Source organism: Aspergillus aculeatinus (assembly GCF_003184765.1).
Source record: "Aspergillus aculeatinus CBS 121060 unplaced genomic scaffold BO66scaffold_1, whole genome shotgun sequence".
NCBI lineage: Eukaryota > Fungi > Ascomycota > Eurotiomycetes > Eurotiales > Aspergillaceae > Aspergillus > Aspergillus aculeatinus.
In genome coordinates, this window is record NW_020291470.1 from 946,324 (window position 1) to 966,355 (window position 20,032).

Genomic DNA, 20,032 nt, shown 5'->3' on the forward strand with positions numbered 1-20,032 from the left:
ACGTATTTTGAACTAGAAATAAGCCGTATTCTCAGGACTCTTGCAAGCCTTAAGCTGCCCATTACGATAACCCCACTGAGTCAGAGTCGACCTATTTTTCCATGTCTCACTTTCAGCAGTGATATGCATCACGTGATGGCGGATGCGGAAGGCGGCCAGGAACGATCATCGCCCGGAGGGAGACCTTCCCCTCCTCTTCCTGCTCTTCCTCCTCCTCTCAGGCTTTCTCTCCAAACATCCTCATTCCGAGTCCTTCTGTCACTCGCAGTTGGATCTCTACACTCGAATGATGCTGCGCTGATCTTAGATTATGATCCATCTTGCCTAAATGACTACCATCGATCTTTCCTTACACCTTTCTGGCTCCGTCCTGCTCGCCGTCTGAGCTCCAGCAGCTCCCGCATCCGCCCGCCCGCCCGTCCGTCAGCCAGCCAGCCTGCCTGCCAGCCTTATACTCTCGACTCCGGCGCATTCGGACACATCTCCTTTCTCTCATATATTCTCCTACTACCATAAAGGATCCTGTGCTGCTCTCCACTGACGGCATGATGCAGTGGACGTCATTCGTTCAGAAGGCCCAGTCTTTCATCGACCCGGCCAATTTCACCCTACCGACGCTCACTTCCTCCGATCGCAACCCTTCCAAGGCCTCCTTGTTTCGCCAGCAATTCCGACTCCCAGACTCCCAGAATCCGCTACAAGAGATCACCGCCGAACTCATCCTCCCTGTTCCGCATACCTCCGGAGATGGCCCTCGCAACCTCGACCACGCCGGCAACCGATATGCCGGGCGACTCCACCTGAGTGAGCGGTTTCTCTGCTTCTCCACACAGGCCACGAGCTTCCACCCCTCCGCTAGTCTCACGGCCTCGACACATTGGGCCGGCCAGACCAACGGCACAGGCCCATCTGGCAATGGGTTCACTATCCCGCTGTGCTGCATCCGGCGAGTGGAACGGCTGAACAGCCTCAGCCACATCTTCTCCCTGGCGCTGACGACATGGAACGCTGCGCTGGGCAAGCAACAACCTCCGGGCTTTATCCCGCAAAGATTCACCATCCAGCTGGCTGGAAGCAGGCAGGCCTGCGAACGGTTCTGCGACGGGCTGAAGAAAGGACTGCGGGAGGGCATGAAGGAGATCGAGAATCTGCGCATAGTCGTAAACGATTGCTACTCGGAATATCTACTCTCCGGGGCCAAGGGGAAAGCCCAGGATGGCGATGCCTCCGACGTGCGGCAGCCGCCCGATGCCGGGCTGGGGATGATCTTTCGCTATCCCGGCGATGCTCGCAAACTTCGCGACCGCAGTAAAATGCGATTGTGGGGGGAGTACTTTCGAGGTATGACTCCTCCGTGTGGAAACAGCCTTTTTAATGTCTGAGACGTATGTTGAGTATAACTTCTGTAGAAAACGGTCGCAACGCGACGCTCATCCGCCAGCCTACCTTCCATAAGCTGATTCGAGTTGGTCTTCCGAATCGCCTCCGTGGCGAGGTTTGGGAGGTCACGTCCGGTTCGTTGTACCTCCGGTTAAGGTCGCCGAATTTATACACAGACACGCTGGCCAAATTCTCGGGGCAAGAGTCCCTGGCGATTGACGAGATCGAGAAGGACTTGAACCGCAGTCTGCCTGAGTATGCCGGCTTCCAGAGCGAGGAAGGTATCGGGCGCCTTCGACGAGTCCTCACGGCCTACAGCTGGATCAATGCGGAGATCGGATATTGTCAGGCGATGAATATCGTCGTTGCGGCTCTTCTGATGTACGCGGTTTTGCCTTATCGTTGTCTCTTGTGACCATGGGCTAACCTATCATTCCAGATACATGTCTGAAGCGCAAGCTTTCTTTCTGCTCTCTGTACTATGCGACCGGCTTTTGCCGGGCTACTATTCGACTACCATGTACGGTACTCTGCTCGACCAAAAGGTCTTCGAGTCTCTTGTCGAGAAGACTATGCCTGTGCTATGGGAGCACCTGACCAAGTCCGACGTCCAGCTTTCCGTGGTCTCCCTTCCCTGGTTTCTGTCCCTTTACATCAACTCGATGCCTTTAGTCTTCGCTTTCCGCGTTCTGGATGTCTTCTTCCTAGAAGGGCCGAAGGTTCTGTTCCAGGTCGGGCTGGCTATCCTCCGAATCAATGGCGAGGAACTTTTGGATATCCAAGATGACGGATCTTTCATCTCTGTCCTCAAGTCGTACTTCTCACGCCTGGATGAGTCGGCTCACCCCAGATCGGAGAATCCCAAGCTACGCGCGATCACTCGTTTCCAGGAGCTGATGGTGGTGGCCTTTAAGGAGTTCTCCCAGATTACGCATCAAACCATTATCGAGCAGCGAGAAAAGCACAAGGACGCCGTGCTGGAGAATATCGAAAGTTTCGCCAAACGTACATCCATCCGGAACTTGGGTCCCGACAGCAAGAAACTCAGCATGGACGACCTTGGTGCCATCTATGACCGCTACTATGAAGTCTTGTATGACAACCAGCAGAGGCAGAAGTTGCAGGAAGAAGAGAGAAGACGCCAGGAAAAGAAGAGGGTCGAAAGGACTTCCATTCTTGGGCCTCCCGTTGATCGAGAGGTTGGCCGTGTCGGTCTCGGCCCTAGCCCGACACATATGGACTATGACGCCTTCCGCGAGTTTCTCGCCGTCACCGCGAAGTGGGCTGTTTCGGATTCGCCGCGCAAGTCTTCGAGCAGCGAGCAGAGCTCCAACAGCTTCCGAGGATGGGGCAAGGCAGCCGCGTGGAACACCAAGAATCAACCAACCGATCACGAATTCATGCAACGTCTGTACCGGAAATGGGCGACTGATCCAGAGGAGGGCATCAGCTTGCAGAACGTTGTCAACGGCTTGGCTCGGCTGAAGGGCCCGCGGGACATCATGAACAACATCCAGTACTTCTTCGATCTCTATGATGATGAAGGAAATGGCACGGTTGATAGAGAAGGTATTCTTCGCATGTCCGAGGCTTTGTTGTTCCTCTCCAGACGAGGCTTTGAAGGCACCATTACCCCTACTCAGTCTGTTGACGACCTGAAAGCGAATGATGGCGCTCATGGTGAAGATAAGCTGAGCACGGATGAGAAATTTTTGGGGAGTGTCAGCTCCTTCATCAGGCGTTGTTTCGAGTATGCCGACCCCAGCAAGCCCGGGGCCAAGGCAGCGGAAGCTCAGCAAGACGCGGATGAAGCTGCAGACAAACTAGGGTCTTTCAGTATCGGTGACGATGAAGAAGAGGACCTGCTTGATCTGGACGATGATACCAAATCCGACCACACAGCGGTGACGGAACAGCCTGCTCAGCTCGCTGCGGAAGAGAAGCGTGACTCCGAACACAGTCGAACCGCTTCCGAAAGTGCTAACCCGGCTCTTGATCCTAACAACCCTCTGCACATCACACTGCCCACCTTCCGCATGGTCATTTTAGCTGATGAGCTCCTGGAACAATTCTTCGACTCTTACTTCCCCCAGTCGTTCCACCTCTCCGACCATGGCTCATATGCTGCAACCGCTTCGTCCCTCTCGTCCAATCTTACGACGTTCTCCAATATCAACGCCCCCAAGCCCCAGAGTAGCGCCATGTCGGCCCCCTCTGTTGGGGGCGCATCGGGTGGTATTGTACCTCCCGGCCGAGGACTTCGCGGCGTCCTGGACAACATCGTGTCCGATGGAATCCGCATGGCCGCCGAAGTCAAGAAGCGCATGGACGAAGCGCAGCGCGAGCTGGAACGCAACGCCCTCGGTCGCGGTGAGGAGGAAGACGAAGAGGACGAGGAAGATTACGATGGTCGCACTGGCCCCACTTCCGCTCCGTCCATTGTCGGGGGCATTTCCAGCTGGGGAGCTGGCGCGTATGGCGCTGATCCGGACCGCCGTAGCGTACGGGATGCCGATCGTGACCTCCTCGAGGGCGCCGAGGTCGTCAGCATGCGCGGCAAGGACGACGCTTCCCTCCTTGATGACAAGGATGGTCACCATGATAATACTCAGGCTCCTGCGACAGCAGCAGCCCATGCACCCGACAACGTGGTCAGCAAAGTTGAATTTGAGTCTTAAATTATAGACATTTCCCGAGCTAGGCTCTCTCATCCACACTCATTCCATTCCACCGCTCCCCTTCCAACTTACACATCTACCCACCCTCCTTCATCCACTCCATTTCCTTCGTCCCCACACAGCCCTGGAGATGCTACTTCACCTACTCCCTATATGAATCTCCTAAAGATATTCCCTGAAGATAAAGAAAGATCCCTCGCTCCTACCGTACCTGCCTGGGAGGTCGGGCATGCAATTCCAATTCCTCTTATGCCTGTTTATATCGGCTGTCGCTTAGAGACCTTTCTTTTTACTTGATGTGCGTCTTCCAATGCATGTTCATGGACTTCATCCAGACTAAGACAGATGGATGTCGATGGTATTGTTGATAGTGATTGTATGTATTCGTCATCGTGATGTGTATGACCGTATGTATGCTTGCATGCATGTATGTATGGCTTTCGTGCTATGGAGTTTACGAAATAGGACTTCGCTTAGGCAGTCTCCTCTGACAACGAGCTGGATGCGAAGTAGAGTCTCAAGCGTGCTGTGCATTAATTCGGGACGGGCTCGTCGGCGCGGTACTGCCGCCATTATATTTCTCCTCGCACCAGACCCATTTCCTCGCTTCAGCTCGAGGAATCTAGCAGACAAGCCTCAACTAAAGATATAAAAAGTACCGCTTTATCGATTATCCAGCAACATGTCCAAATGAAAAAAAAAAAAAAAAAAAAGAAAAAAGAAAAAAAGAAAACCATTGGAAATGGTCGGAGTCTGTAGTTGGCTACCCGATTTCCACACTCTGAGTATAGTATGCATTTGCCGGCCTGATTGAACTTGTTTGATTATTTATATCCGCTAACCCTCATAACTACGGAAGACTCAAGGGATCGCCGCGCCCGGAACACACGCATACACCGGCAATTCTTGAGGATGGAAATGTCTTTTGCTAGTAGCAGAGTGATGCATCTTGTAACTTATCAAGGTTCGGGGTTGTTATTCGGCACTTTCATGGCTGATTTCATCCCGACTCTGCGTTCCGTGGTCGTTTTGGCAAAAGCGTTGCTTTGTTGGAGGTACTGTACTATGCCTTTGAATTTAAAGATCTGCAGGATGACATCAACAGATCCTTTAACCCTGAATTGGTTACCTCGTTACGTTGTTCCGGTTAGAGGGATGGGAAAGGTAAAAATCAAAACCACAACTCCAAGCTCCAACATGGTGTGAAGCGTAATAAGTTATCGTTGTCTACTTACTGAAGAGAGCGAGCGACCCCCGATAAAAAGACAAAAGAAATCTCCGATGCGGGGAATCGAACCCCGAGCTGCTGTGTAAGAGACAGCGATGGTTCATAATGATTCAACCACGATTTATGCAATATGTATGTATCTCCATAGTCTATGTATGTACATCTCCACATCATTCAACCGCTTGATTAGAAAGATTATTTGGCTTCGCTGTGCGTACGACGGACAAACAGACACGGATGCCGGATGTGAGCCGGGCATAATCAATGGAGAAAGTGATTTTCCAAAAGCTCGGACATCCAATCGGGAAGATTGAGAAAAAAACAATTAAATGGCAAGATGTAGAAGAAAAGTCTGGGGTATAAGATAAAAAGTGGGTAAGGAAGAGTTTCGAGTGAAGTCAAGAGAAGAAAAAGAAGGGGTCTATGTAAGGAAGTAGTTTTGAGGGGGTGATTGATCCATGCCGACCGATCGCATCGCCAGAGAGAACATGCAAATGGGCTGGAACAGCCCGAGAAAGAAGATACTGCACTGCTGAAATCATAGCAGAGTGGCAGTTAGTAGAACTCGAACTTAGCCGAAGAAACGATGTTGACGAAGGTTTTAAGGCCAGATCCCTTCATCAGTTTAGTCCTTCTGTCCCTCGTTCTCGATCAACTCCAGAATCAGCTGGCTGCGCTCGTATTCCGGATGTTGCATGCAAATCTTGACCGTACGGCCACTGCTTGCGAGCGCACTACCATTCGACAGTCCACTGGAAAGGTTCACGGAACCTCCGGAGTTCGTCGGAATACTGTTGGCGCCTGACCCGGGCATGCTACTGCCATCATCAAGACAGACAACACCATGACCCGGGATCACCTGGCGAAGGCGACCATTCATCGCATTCCGCACTTCGACGAAGTCGTCATTGAAGAGAATAAGGAAACGGCCGTACAGACACGCCGAATGAGCATGGCCCACAAACTCCATGACCACGCTGCGGGACACGTCGCCGTGCTTGTTGACATATACGGCACATTCCGTATACACCACCAAGAACTCGCTGTCGCTGAGTCGGAACATACCCAGCGGGCGCAGAGTGCCAATGCGATGGGCAATGCTGGTCAACTGGGCCTGCGCTTCCGGGGGAGCCTCGGAGCGGAAGTCAGGGACGGACCATGTGTATTTCTTGTCAATGGTGAGAATCTCGATACCCCTCTGCGTTGAGATAGCCAGAGAAGAATGGAACAGGTTGATACCGTAGCATTCCGAGGGAATGTAAAATTCATCGTACTCGCGGAAGAACTCGGTCTGTGAACGGCGAGAAAACAGACGAGTTCGACTGCTGGATGACTTTTGAACCACTGGTTCGAGGATCTAGACTAAATGAGCGAAATGCACTGATGTATGGGTGACGAAGGGACAAACCTTGAATGTGGACGAGAGCCCATCTCGCTTCTTGTACATGATCAATGTACGATCCTTCATGTGACCTGCTGCGAAGAACCCTACTTCGCGGCTACCTGACAGCTTCTGCGGTGCGCGACGGGCCGAATCAGTCGTTGTCTGGGTGGTAACGCCGCCCGGAGGGCAGACAACATCCAAGTGATACGCTATCAAGGATTTGTCGGCTATGAGCACGAAGACGTTGAATTCCTCGAAGACCGCGATTTGAGTGACTCGGATGATTGGTATGGCCTAAAGCGGGACATTAGTGTCAAGCTGATTGACTGAGAACTCATAACTTACCCGGACCCAGCCACGAGGGTCATTGTAGTCTGAGATATAGACTCCGTAGTCGGTACCGATAGCACACATCATTCGGCCCGGGGGTTGCTGGAAGACCGTAGCACAGTGAACCGCAGTCCGGCAAACAGGAGGCGGGCGTGGCGAGCCTGCGTACCGCTCTTCCACATCCCTGATGGCTCTGTCAAGAGGTGTGGCATCAATGATCACGCTCGTTGGAGGCAGAGCAGCCTCAGACGTGGCAAAAGCAGTGTCAGCCAGCACTCGGAGTCTGAAAGGTTCGGCGTTCTGTGCAAACAATGCAGCGGCGTGTTTCGTCTTCGCCACGGTGATTTTATCACACCACTCTTGCCGGCTCTGAGAAGAGAAGGCATACAGCGTGTAAGTCCCATTCTTTCCCAGGTGCTTGATTTTGAACGGATACAGGATCTTATCATCCTTGGAGCTTTCCAGCACAGTTGCAGGCACCATCGTTTTGCTCGAGCCTGAGTTTCCAGAACTGGCCGAGTTACCACTAGCAGTATGGGCTAAAGTGTTTCCGCCTACACCGCGGTTGACGGCCTGCGGTTGGGTCATGGTAGCCACACCACGAACCGCTGATTTGACCACGGGATCATCGTTGGTGCTCTCCAAAACCAGGAGGTCCATGGGGATAGGCAGCTTCGAAACATCGTATCCCTCGTACTTGATCGTCCTCGACGGGTCACGAGTCGTAAACGTTTTGGCCAGCACCAAATAATGATCAAAGAGAATGGCATGGGTGTCCACCAAGAAACGGGTTCGCGTGCCGGGTCGCTGCAGGTCTCCTCGGAAAACGATTTGACGGCCCAGATGTTCCAGGTTCAGCTCCACTTCTTTCTTCATCTCCGGGCGAAGCTGCAGCTTCGAGCTGAGCTCTATCAGCTCGACCTTCTTGGTCATCTCGCCCACTTTGGCATCACACTCCAGAGCCACCTGCTTGATCTCTTCGATCGCCTGAGCAAGGTTTGCTTTCTCTTCCGAGTCTTTGACCATGTTCTTATACACGGTGGTCAAAAGCAGCGTGTAGCGCTGGATACGTGTGATTGGAGCTTTGAGATAGGTATCCCAACTCAAACGATTCGACATTTTATGGTCACGGGCTTGGTTGAGGAACTGCCGAAAAGGTACGTTCACCTCCGCTTCTTTGCGAACAAGATAATTGGCGTGAGGGAACGTGGCCGCATATTCAATATAGACAGCCCTGGCTTTTCGAATCCATTCGCGGAAGATATCGCTAAAACCAGCAATGAATGGTCCCTGCTCCTTCTGACGGTACTTGAGTTGCGCGAGAAGGTAGTCCTCATTGACTTTCTTGACCGGATCCACCTTTCCAAAGACATCATTCAAGAACTTGCTCAGACGCTTGGGCTTGATCACCGCGGGCTGTATTTGAGTCAATTGATCACGGTAGAGCTCTCGCAGAACGTCAAGTTGAGCAATGAACGAGTCCTCGGTGGTTACAATCTCGTGGAGATTATTTTGGCGATCAATCTCCTTCTTTGGATATGTCTCCCAAATCTCCTTGGGAACTTTGTAGAAAGTGACCCAGTCTTCGGCCTTCTTCTCCGCTTCCATCATTTGCGCCTTCAAATTCACCTTCTTTAGCGTTCGCATGCAGTGATGGGAGTAGCACCGGCCGAACACCTCCGTTTCATGTTCGTGTAACCGGGGTGAGTAGCATCCCGTGCCAGTAATCTGGAATAGGACTCCAGATATCGTGCCCGAACTGAATTTGACCCACTCTTCGTCTTTCACAAGAGCCTCTTCGGTGAGCATGTTCTTCACCACGCGGGCAGCCAAGGTTTCAGCGTCCGCCATGTTCATGGTGGGGACTTTGTGGGTGAACAAGGCCACAATGGCATCCACAATGGCCTGCTCCTTGAGGTCCGTCTCCTCCTCACTGAGCTCGCGAATCCAGGACAAGACAGAGCTCAACGCCCACGGCTCCGAACAGCGACGGAAATGCTCGGATGAGAGCTTAGCGGGGTTGAACTTTTTGCGGCGTCCAGCGGGGATGGCAGGCAGATCGAGCGCCATCGCTGCCGCAGCAGCATCGGGAGAATCGTCAAACCTAAGCGCGCCATACTGCTGCTGCCGGAGCAACTCCTGTTGCTGCTTGTACTTGGCCCGATCTGCATCCGTTTTCGATCTGATAGGGGGGTCAGTACGAGGTCCAATTGGATGGCTCGATAGAGATGTGGACCGTGGCACTTGAGCAGAATTGGACACGGCCGGGTTGTAGGAATCAGGAGCAACAGGAAAATAAGAGGGAGAATACTGGGTAGCATCCCGCACATCCGCTTGGTCCTGGTGACGATACGTTCCGGCCGGCATCAAGTGAGACCGAAGATTCGGGTTGCTGGCCGGTTCGACAGGAGCTGGAGGCAGGGGCCGCATCCCGGGATGAAAGAAGAGGTCCCCTGGTTCACCCCCCTGGCCGGAGCTATCGCTTTCCGATTGCTGGAGGTCCTGATGTTCCCCCAGCGGGCCGTTAGTCTCATCACCATAATCGAAGCTCATTCGGCGCTGATAAGCCCCAGGCTCGGACAACCCTCCCGTGCCGCCAGCATCCACTCGGGCATGATGAGGCATCTGCGCATAAGGGTACCCAGCCGAGTCAAGCGTGGGCGGATAATCGTAGTCCTCCACATAGTCGTCGCGATCATCTGCCGACAGATGGGAGCCCCTCAATGAGCCCGAAGTGGCTGGCAATCGGTCATCACCATAGCCATCAGTGGCGTAGCCATTCTCATCGTATCCTCCTGTTTCGCCATAACTACCATCCGCGTAGGAGAATTGGTCATCCTGAGGCCAGTCAGTGAGGGGAGATGTTGCCTGTGTGTCTGATCGCGCTCCGTAAGCACTGATGATCGATGCGTTGGTTTCTCGTCGCGCACGGTCCTGCAACCGCTCGGCTTGAGCGCGATCCTCCTCATCGGCCATTTGCAACATTGCCAGACCTGCCGCTGCCTCCGCATCGCTGTCGTCACTATAGGCGTCGTAATTCACATACTGGCCCGTTCCAGTGGCCATGCTTCCATTGGTATGAGTGTGACTTTCATCAGGAGAGAGTTGATAAGATGGATCTTGTGCGTCGGCATACAGGTCGGTTTCGGCATCTACCGGTGGACCTGGCAGGGGCCGAGCTTGAGGGTGTCGCGTCAGCGTATCTGTGCGGCGCGGTGACACCGGGGATTGGAGTTGGTGCACGGGAGGAGTTGGCAAGGACCTTCCGCTGCCGGAAAGTGTCAAGCTTGCACGTTTTGCATAGATGTCGTCTCCCATTGACGAATGCGCTGGGGGCACGGGAGGTTGATCATCTGAAGCGGAAGGCATAACGGCATCGGATCGACGGGGGGACTGAGGGACATAATTCGACAATTGGGCGCTTGTTACGTACGGAGGAGAAGCGGGAGGATTCGGATCAGAAGGACCAAAAGTCGCAGGCGAGGATATATTGTAGGAGGACTGTTGTGCAAAGCCGTACTGCGCAGCCGGAGACACCCCTCCATACTGCGCAGCCGGTCTGCTTCCATAGGGATGATCCGGGCCTCGGGGAGGGGGCGGTGGCGGTGGAAGTTGTGGATGAGGAGGTCCGTATGTCTGCGGGGTGGGAGGAGCCTGGTTATATGTCAAGGACGGTTGTCGTTGAATCGCAGCTGGGTGTATACTGGCAGTCTGGTAGGCAGCGGGGTTGTACGGTTGATGACCAGCAGCGATCGGGTTGCTTTGCGGGGAGGCTGGACCCGAGTATGCGATCGGGCTGAAACCGACTTGCTGCTGGGACGGAGTGGGCGGTAGCGCGTACTGTTGAGGATTATACGCGAGCTGAGTGGGGGAGGTAGCGGCGGAGACCGACGAGGTGTATTGGTATTGGTAGCTGGACTGCGAGGATGCGCGAGTGCGAGACATCTGAGGGGAGGAGGGAGTGGGAAGATGCGCGTAGCGTGGGTCTGCATGGTCTTCGCGGTCCTGAGCCCCATAACGAGCATTCACCTCGGTCGCTCTGGCGTTCTGTGGCTGGGCGGATCCCAGAAGTGCTGCATCGTCCCCCACGTTGTAGCTAGGCATGCGGCGGAGTTGTGGGCTGGTGGGCTGAGTGGCATACAGGTCATATCGGGTGGGCTGCGCTGAGGCCGGAGGGGAATTCGTTGATTGGCCGTAGATCGGGTAGCCATTCTTGTAGTGTGCCATGATGATTGCAGCGAGCAACAGAGAAAGTAGACCCGGATGGTGGAGGAGGGGGGCGAGGTTGAGCGCACGCGACCGGAGGAAAGGAAAGGAGGAAGCTCGCAGTGGATGGATCGGCGCTGAGAGAAATCCCACGTTGTGGCTGTCAAGTGAAGTGGGGAGGGGGAGCTGATTAACAATCGGCCACTCAGGGGAGAGAATACAGCACCCCGGATCACAGCAGCAGCAGATGTGTGAACGGAGAGAAGCAAGACTTCAGGGACTGAGAGAGAGGGAAAGGCGCGATCGCCTACTGGAGCTTGTTGGTAAAGATAGTGTATCGAGCCTCATGCGGAGGTGAGCCGCCAACGACAATAACAACAACAGCAGCAGCAGCAGCAACAGAAAAGAAGCAGGGTCATCCACCACCTCTCACATACCCTGCACAGCCAGGCGATCGAAAGTCCCACAGGGAAGCTTGGTTGAAGAGGGAAGTGAGAAGGTAACTGGACGTCACCAGGTATTAAGGAAGAGAGAAAGAGGGAGGGAGAGAGATAGCCTGGAGAGAAGAGGGAGTAGAGTAGAGTAGTAGAGAAAGTGGAAGGGTGGGGAGGAGAAGGCACAGCTGGAGAAGAAAAGGGTAAATGAAAGCGATGGCAGCCACGGAGAGTACGGAGTACCTTCCTTAGCCTTGGCAATGGAGAGAAATTATGGTGGATTGGCGGAGATCCATCCATTTCAGGAGTCGGAGCTGTATCCGGTAGGCGGTCAACTTAGTAGGGGATTCTGCCTTTGGTTGCTGCCTTCAAGAGAAAACATCTCAAATAATGAATAACTTATACTCATTGTGGCTTGTTTACACTACTCTACCCAATTCTTTTACTAGTATATGGGTATTTGGATGGGTCGTTGATTCTTCAACTCTTCCCACATTTTGACATCCCCATGTTCTCCACACATTGCGCAGAACAACCAGCCATAGTTAACTACAGACTCGTGGTCTGTCCTGCAGGGTCCCGAAATGCGGATTGATTGGAAACAGCCAGTACGCGATGCACAACCGAAGAAAGTTAACGGAATCTGCACTTGCGAACGCTCAATCTGAGAGAGAGAAAGAACAAGAAAGCAAAAGAAAGCAGAACAAAACATCCACTTCCGACCCCTTACACTGATCTAAACACTAAACTCCAGTCGATTGCCCGCAAAGTCTCGGGCAAAGAACCGACGCGGATATTCCTCCCCCGTCGGACCCGAGCACATTCCCAACCGATCTACCTCCATCGGAGCCGCGGGACCTCCGCTTTCTTGATGCGCTAGGATGCGGTTCTGCAGCGTCTGTAACTCATCCAGCGAGGAGACGCGCAGGCAGGCGTGGCGCTGGGAGTCGAGCTCGGGGTTAGGGCCCAGGTTGACGTGGATTTGTTGACTTCCATCGGGGGTAAGGTTAAACCTTCTCCAGTAAGCAAATGGATCGCGGTATTCTAAGATGTTGAGAGATCGGGACGCACCAAAGGATGGTCCCCTTCTGAAGCTCGGGAACGGGGGCTGATTCTAGGCCGAGAGTGTCGCTGTAGAATTCGGTGGCTTGGTCCAGGGTGCCATCAGGCACGAGAATATTAACGTGATGAATGCCGGAGATCATTGTGCGGAGATGGATTTCAGAAAGGAATTATTCGTCTTTCAGGTGGTGGTTGGACCAGAGGGGGGTCAATGTTACTATATATCAGCAACGTGACGGGTCGGAGGGGTTGTTAGTTGAAGGCAAAACAATTGTGGATGAAGTCATGCAGACCCCGCATGCCACCTTTATATATCCTGGTGACTGACTCAACACGAGCCATGGACCAAAGTGGAAGCATTTCCCGCCGAGGTGGAACAGCGTGGGTGTCTCGGAATCCCTTTTCCTGGGATAATTCCCCGCGGGGTAATGTCGTATCTAATCATCGCACATCGTGTTTGTTATGTACCGTATGTTTGTGCTATACTTAGCATGTCAAATGCTTCGGACTATTATCCGTGCAGCTTCCCATGCGGGGATGAAAGGTAGTAAGTAATTCGAGCAGAAATGAAATAACATGGAGTTAAGTTGCTATAACGATGGAGTGTAGGGCCTCTCGGACTTTGTTTGTGAGAAGCCGACACAGGGACGGGGTTGGATCTACCTGCGGGCCGAAGCCGACTCTTATACCAAGAGCTTGTGTCTGGTACAGGAGATGCCTACCTATTCACCTGGGGCAGGTGATCTGGGTGGTGTGGCAGGTACATGTAGCAGCACTTAGCTGGTCTGTGCGCACTGGTCCCTGAAAGAACTGACTGAAGGTGAAAATGTGGCCACGGAATCAATTCCGCCAGCCGGAGCGGATCAACTCCGGGTACAGTACTCAGTACGGCTTCCCCCATCCCCGATTTTCTCCTCTTTCCCCATCTTCCTCGTTATATTCCAACTGCTCTCCGGATCTACACAACATCTCATCTTTCTTATCTTCTTCTCTGACATTGTTCCGGATCATACGATCCTAATCAGCAATCTGAATATTTACAAGAAAAGATTGTCTTTTCCAGCAATCCCCTAGGCTGCTCAGCCACGCGCAGCTGCGGTGGAGGTGGACTGGGCTCGGCGCTACTGGCCTTCGAGCTGCTTCACAGTGATGCATTGCTCCCAATGAGTGGATTACTCATGCACTGACTATCGATCTGTGTATGCTTGACCCGAGTGTATCTGCTTATCTTCTGATTTGGTGCTATACTAACTGGTTCCTGGCTGGCCCCCAGACTCCCTCAACTCAGCCTGATGCCGAGTACCCGATGATGTGCTTCCCGTCTGGATCCACTCGCAGCCGTGGTCGCTCACCTCTGCGGAATTAACAATTAACACCTGTCGCCTGCCTGCCACATTGACTTGCCTCACTCGACTCGACGATGGTGAAATCCAAGCGAATGATCCCACGAAATGACTATGACTCCGTTTCTTCCCGCGGCCGGGCTTTACCCGCATTCAGCGCAGCTGGCACCCTGGCGATAAGTGGTGGATTGCCACTCTCGGAACTCGCAAGATACGCACTATGGATCTCGACATAATGGCCCCGTCTCTGACCCACTTCAACCGGCATCGGCATCCGGGAGGAAAACTTTTTGAAGGAGGGAAGAGACGAAAAAACCGGTCAGCTTGCCAGGACCTAGCTCCTTTTAAATGATTCTTTGGCCCCCATTGGATCGTGGTGTCCTGCTCATTCCTGTCTCTCGCCGCCGTCGCCGTAAGGAAATTCCTCACGGGCACAGATTTTGAACTGTGAACATGAGTCAAGTTCCTGCCGAGAAGTATGACCTCGAGGCCGAGGACGCTTCCTCGGTCTCGGACCATTTCGCCAGGTCTTCCCGGCGCGATTCTCGGGCGGAGTACCCGGACCACCATGATACCATTGAGCTGGAACGAATCAACACCTACCGTCTGCAACAACAACTCACGGTCGGATCTAATCGTAGTCGTACCCCGCGTGAACAATGGCTCCCCATGGGTGCCGGAAAGCCCTATCCGCCCGCCCTTCCGGACTCGGAGGCATATGTGGTGGAGTTTGACGGAGCCGACGACCCCATGCACCCCCAGAATTGGCCCCTCAAGCGGAGGTACGGCACGTCTTATTTGCCGTGTGCTTATACCTGCTAATGCTTTCCCAGAGTCATGATTGCTTCTCTATTGACCTTCTGTGCCTTGGTCACCGCTTTCGCCAGCGCGGTTTTCGCAACGGCGGCCTCAAAGGTCGAGAAAGCCTTCGGGTTTGGTTCCGAAGTTGCCGCTCTGGGCACGACTCTCTACGTACTGGGGTTTTCGGCTGGCCCGACTGTATGGGCGCCCTGCTCCGAATTGCTCGGTCGGCGATGGCCATTGATGATTGGCATGTTCGGATTTGACATCTTTACCATCGCTTGCGCGACGGCTAAAGATACGCAAACCGTCATGCTGACCCGCTTTTTCTCGGGATTCTGTGCGGCCAGCGTCATCGCCCTGGTCCCTGCCAGTCTTTCCGATCTCTTCAACAATGAACAACGAGGAATTGCGATTGCCATGTATACGATGTCCGTATTCACAGGACCATTTACTGCACCTTTTATCGGTGGCTTCATCACTGAGAGCTATCTCGGCTGGCGTTGGACCCTCTATTTGCCTGCTATCGTCGGATTCTTCAGTCTGGCATTGATGATAGTTTTCTGTGAAGAGACATACGCCCCTGTCATTCTAGTACAGAAGGCAGCTATCCTCAGACGCCAGACTCGAAACTGGGGCATCCATGCACGCCAGGCTGAATTGGAAATCGATCTGAAGGAGTTGGTGACGAAAAATCTGGCCCGCCCGTTCTTGATTCTCTTCACCGAACCGATTGCCTTCCTGCTTACTTTGTATATGTCTTTTATTTATGGGTTAGCGTATGCCTTGCTCGAGGCATACCCGATTGTATTTTCCGGCACCTATGGTATGACTGGAGGGGTGGCCGGTTTACCCTTCATTGGCCTGATTATCGGAGAAATATCTGGCAGCGCTTTTGTCTTATCCATGCAAGGGTCATATACTCGGAAGCTGAAGGCCAACAACAATGTACCCGTTCCCGAATGGCGGTTGCTGCCATGTATTATCGGTGGTGTGGCATTTGCAGGGGGCTTGTTCTGGTAAGAATCGTCGTCCTGTGATGGTTCATCGCTTGCTAACAGATCATACAGGTTCGGTTGGACAGGCTGGAACAGTTCTATTCACTGGATGGCTCCTACGGCCGCCGGAGTCATGGTCGGGTTTGGAATTACTTCAATTTTCATGCAGGGATTCAACTATCTGCTGGACTCATATTTGCAATTGTGAGCTAACCTTCCGAGCTCACTTCTCCATGAACGCATTCACTAACCCATTGCAGTGCTGCGTCGGCCTTCGCAGCCAATACCATGATGCGGTCCATGGTAGGGGCAGTCTTCCCTCTCTTCACGGAGCAGATGTTCCATAATCTAGGCATCCAATGGGCTGGTACCTTGCTTGGGTGCATTGCGGTGGTGATGATTCCGATTCCTATACTCTTCTACGTGTACGGCCCACGTCTACGAAGGAAGAGTAAGCTGGCGCCGCTTGTGGAGCCAACGGAACAGCTGAAGGAGGCATAGGGCAGATGGAATGTGAAACTCACCTAGATTAATAGAACCTCTGTGCAGCAGTGGACTGCCACTCCAGCCACACCAGATACGATCACAAGCCAACGATGCGCATCAGCTCAGCAAGAACTGGAACGTGCGTCAAAATCAAAGAAAAATGATGAAACTACGTACGGTTCGGGAATTCAACTATTATCTTTGCCAATTCCATCAGACAAGATGCGGCGTTGCTATGTAGGGGCTGCTTCTCGAACTTTAACCGCCGGCCATTGTCGGGGTCAAAGCCTTCAGGCCCGTCTCTCCTTCTGCAGGAGATGAAGAAATGGATTAAACTTTGATCTACAATGGCTGCAGATTTCATCCTTCACGACATGGCGTGGATACCATTGCTTGACACTGCGAAACCCAGGCTTGGACTAGAGAATACTTTGCCTTAACGGAAGGATTCAACATACAAGCCTCAGCAAAGGTGCCGTATCGAGATACGGGGTACGAGAGAGCAAACCAAGACACTAGTTTGGAAGGCAATGCTTTACTATCTACCACCGCCGCAAACAATATTCTTGTACGCTTACTACATCTCCATGCTCCCAGTCACCAAGTCATAGGGAAAGCAGAAAGATCGGGGTTGACTGGCTTCTACTGATCCTCTCCAAGCTCGCATCCTTCAAGTAAACTGAGACCCTCTCTCATTCTTCTTTCCGTCCCACAGCGATCCCAGCTTAGAGCAGACAGACAACACGGCTCATCAACAAGAAACGGACCCCTTCTATTGACGGATGTGAGCTTCGCACATTCCGTGGAAACTTTGGTCAGTGGCGAGCTATTATAGCTGAGCTCCGACCGAATTCGTGTCAAGACCATGTGCTTGCAGTGTTTCAAAAACAATGGGCTTGTTTTTGGACAGGAATATTCCTGCCTCCTCAAGACACTCAGTCAGCCCGAAAGCTACCTCTACAGAGGACGTTAGAAGTCAATTGCGACAATTGCGACCAGGCGTGGCCGGCTCCCCACAGATAACAAGCACTGTTACAAGGGAGTATGTTACACAGGTTGGCTACACAATCATTCCGCTGGGTTGAGAGCGGCCACGGGACCTACTTATATGGGCCGGAGTACCTGTCGAGAGTTTTCCAGCCACCTCGCCAGTCGACCTCGCTGGTTGCATTGGGGCATTGCTTGGGTGCTTTGCTTGGATAGACCAGGAGTCCCACGTTTACAGACCTCACAAGCGAACATGATGGTTTACACAGTCGAAAGCTTAGTCGAGTTCTGAAATGGGCGGTGATGAGCTGACTGGCCAGAAGGCAGTCCTCTATCATTCTCACATGCTAAGTAATCGATGGCAGGATCAAAGGCGTCTTTGCGGCCATCTCTCGGCGTCAGCGTCAGGGGTTTACAAGGAGCCAGGGTTGGCTGAGTCAGAGATTTCACTGCTCATTGCCTCCCCCACAGACAAGATTTCCATGAACGTATGGAGTAGTACTTCAGTTCCCACAGCAACGCCATGTGAAGAACCAATTTCCCAAGAATCTCTGATTTACCGCCAAGCCGGTCCGAATCTACCAAGTACCAGGATCCGCCCTTTTGAGTACCGGAGCCTTGATCCACCAATCACGAGAAGAGAAATGATCGCGCTCAGGTACCCTCTGCACCAGCATTCCCCGTGCAACGTGAGGTGCATTTGTTGTGGTGGTACGCTGGCCCCTGCGTTTCAAGGACATTCCAGAGGGAGGGTTGGGGGATGGGATCGGGGCGGAAATCAGATCCGCTTCGGGGTTGCGGGATCAACCTTCACCTAGCTGAATTGGGTTGCCATCTATTCACAACGGAGACGGTTGCATCGGAGAGGTCCCGCTGTGGCGCCCTGGTCACGAGATTTTGGCAATGATAGACAGAAGATCGCATTAATGCAGAGATGATATCACCTCGGCTCTCCTGGTCATGTGTCAGTCTGCCTGTCGAATGGTGGCTGCAAGCAATGTTGGTGACCGCAACGGCCGCTTCGGCATCCTCTTCTTACTCGTACCTCAATCGCTGAGATCACTAATCTCCAAGAGCAACCCGAGGGAGTCGACCTGGTCAACGAGGCCCATACCAAGCTCCATCCCTCTCGGGAGGCGGCGATCGTCCGTTTGGGGCCGTATTCCTGAAATCGAGGCGGCTGGGCACCGCAGACGGCGCCGGATGGAGGAACATGGGTCGGAATCACAGTGCCATATATTGCGCCAGTCCTTAGAGTTTCGATGGCTCTGAACTCTATCAACGATTCACTTTCATCCCCCGGGACGGTGCACATGAGGAAGCTTGGCGACCAAACCCCGATGTTTCAGCGGGCAACACATCTCGACACCGACAACACTCAACGAAGACTATATCGAACATGAGCTCCCTACGCTCTCTCCTGCCGGTCATCGGCTCTTTCACCTCGTTTCTCTTGGGGGTTCTGTGTCTATTCTCCGGGAGTCAACGCCAATTCCTGCCGCAGGGCAATCTTATGACGGTATGTAATGCCCAGCCCCAGCAAGGAGGAACCAACCCACTAACTTAGCGTCTTCTAGCTGTACACCAGCGGCGCCGGCGGTGACGGGGCGCCAGACTTCTTCACCATCTATCCCATGTCCTACTGCGTCGGGTACCAGGAAACCTGCGTGATCGACGAGAAGTCGAACACCACGACCATCCAGGACCGCATCACCGAGTGCTCGGACCGCAGTGTCCTCTTCGAGTTCAACCCTGGCGACGCCATCCAGCAAGCGCTGGGCAACCCTCCGACCGGTCTCCAGCCCGGCAGCTGGCCTTCCTGTATCACCGATGACTTCCACGCCTTGAAGCCCACGAATACTACGATGGTGCTCTTCCTGATTTTCGGAACGGTGGCTGCCATTGTTGCCATTGCCCTCCGTATCTGGACGATCGCGTCCGCCCGGGCCTCGCGACCGGATTACGCCTCCCAGCCTCCACGCTACCCCGGCACGGGGACCGAGCTGGAGACGCCCCTGACTAGTGTGGAGTTCTATGCTTTCCTGGTAAGCCCCTGCCTTTCCTCGCGGTATGGTGTAAGACGATGTCTAATGACAAGCAGACCAGCGTGTTCAGCTTCGGGATTGCGGCGACCATCGCAAGTGTCATCGCCAAGGAGTTCGTGGATTTGATCAGTGAGACCGGCAGCGAAAAGGGGATTTCGGCGGTCGGGGGCAATACCTTCCAGGGAATGATCTGGACGGCGGTGGTGTTGCAGTTGTTGGGGACGTTGCATGATTATATTGCGATTGTGACGTATCGGAGGGCGCTCAGCGAGGAGTATGGATCGCCGTCGTCGCCGCAGGGCGAGCAGTGCTCGGAGCAGAAGCGGTTGGTGGTGGTGGAGGAGGATGATTGCTGAGAGGTTGGTTGTTTTGGTTATTGGCGTTGCATTTTTGGCGTTAGGTTGGGGGATGATAATGATATGACGCGGTAGATGTATTGGGCCGGTTAGTTGTTGCTGTCTTTTGTGTTTTTTTACGATACTCTCTGTTTGATGCGATGGTCATGATACTCGATACTTTGCTGTGGTTTATGATACTCTAGTATACACGATGAACCTGTCTTCTCCAGCCATATGATTCTTGCCCTAGGGGGGATGATGTCGAGCACATTCAGCAGACAGCACAGTCTGACTTGATTCTTCACTCAGTATCTCATACAGTATAGCATAAC

General features: G+C 53.2%; 6 protein-coding genes across 6 annotated transcripts; 4 read left to right on the forward strand and 2 right to left on the reverse strand.

The window, feature by feature from the left end:
• Positions 1-432: 432 nt before the first annotated feature.
• BO66DRAFT_8196 (GTPase-activating protein) lies at positions 433-4,233 on the forward strand. Its single transcript, XM_025653623.1, has 3 exons — positions 433-1,341; positions 1,410-1,761; positions 1,820-4,233. The coding sequence occupies exons 1-3, from the start codon at positions 546-548 to the stop codon at positions 4,056-4,058; spliced, it is 3,387 nt and encodes a 1,128-aa protein (XP_025509246.1). The 5' UTR covers positions 433-545; the 3' UTR covers positions 4,059-4,233.
• A 1,452-nt stretch (positions 4,234-5,685) lies between these two features.
• Positions 5,686-11,388, reverse strand: BO66DRAFT_8218 (putative Rho guanyl nucleotide exchange factor). Its single transcript, XM_025653628.1, has 3 exons — positions 7,016-11,388; positions 6,695-6,964; positions 5,686-6,643 (listed from the first exon to the last, which is right to left on the reverse strand). The coding sequence occupies exons 1-3, from the start codon at positions 11,225-11,227 to the stop codon at positions 5,912-5,914; spliced, it is 5,214 nt and encodes a 1,737-aa protein (XP_025509247.1). The 5' UTR covers positions 11,228-11,388; the 3' UTR covers positions 5,686-5,911.
• A 656-nt stretch (positions 11,389-12,044) lies between these two features.
• On the reverse strand, positions 12,045-13,091 carry BO66DRAFT_387340 (putative glyoxalase family protein). Its single transcript, XM_025646277.1, has 2 exons — positions 12,712-13,091; positions 12,045-12,653 (listed from the first exon to the last, which is right to left on the reverse strand). The coding sequence occupies exons 1-2, from the start codon at positions 12,843-12,845 to the stop codon at positions 12,377-12,379; spliced, it is 411 nt and encodes a 136-aa protein (XP_025509248.1). The 5' UTR covers positions 12,846-13,091; the 3' UTR covers positions 12,045-12,376.
• A 933-nt stretch (positions 13,092-14,024) lies between these two features.
• Positions 14,025-16,345, forward strand: BO66DRAFT_445178 (MFS transporter; the record flags this gene model as incomplete). The annotated part of the gene is made up of 4 exons (XM_025651636.1): positions 14,025-14,827; positions 14,879-15,865; positions 15,917-16,048; positions 16,105-16,345. The coding sequence occupies exons 1-4, from the start codon at positions 14,499-14,501 to the stop codon at positions 16,343-16,345; spliced, it is 1,689 nt and encodes a 562-aa protein (XP_025509249.1). The 5' UTR covers positions 14,025-14,498.
• Positions 16,346-17,388: 1,043 nt separating this feature from the next.
• On the forward strand, positions 17,389-18,426 carry BO66DRAFT_8308 (uncharacterized protein). Its single transcript, XM_025653639.1, has one exon. The coding sequence runs from the start codon at positions 17,611-17,613 to the stop codon at positions 18,133-18,135; it is 525 nt and encodes a 174-aa protein (XP_025509250.1). The 5' UTR covers positions 17,389-17,610; the 3' UTR covers positions 18,136-18,426.
• BO66DRAFT_8276 (uncharacterized protein) lies at positions 18,427-19,883 on the forward strand. The gene is made up of 3 exons (XM_025653635.1): positions 18,427-18,836; positions 18,895-19,362; positions 19,419-19,883. Exons 1-3 carry the CDS (start codon positions 18,717-18,719, stop codon positions 19,716-19,718), a joined length of 888 nt encoding a protein of 295 aa, XP_025509251.1. The 5' UTR covers positions 18,427-18,716; the 3' UTR covers positions 19,719-19,883.
• The last annotated feature ends 149 nt before the right edge of the window (positions 19,884-20,032 follow it).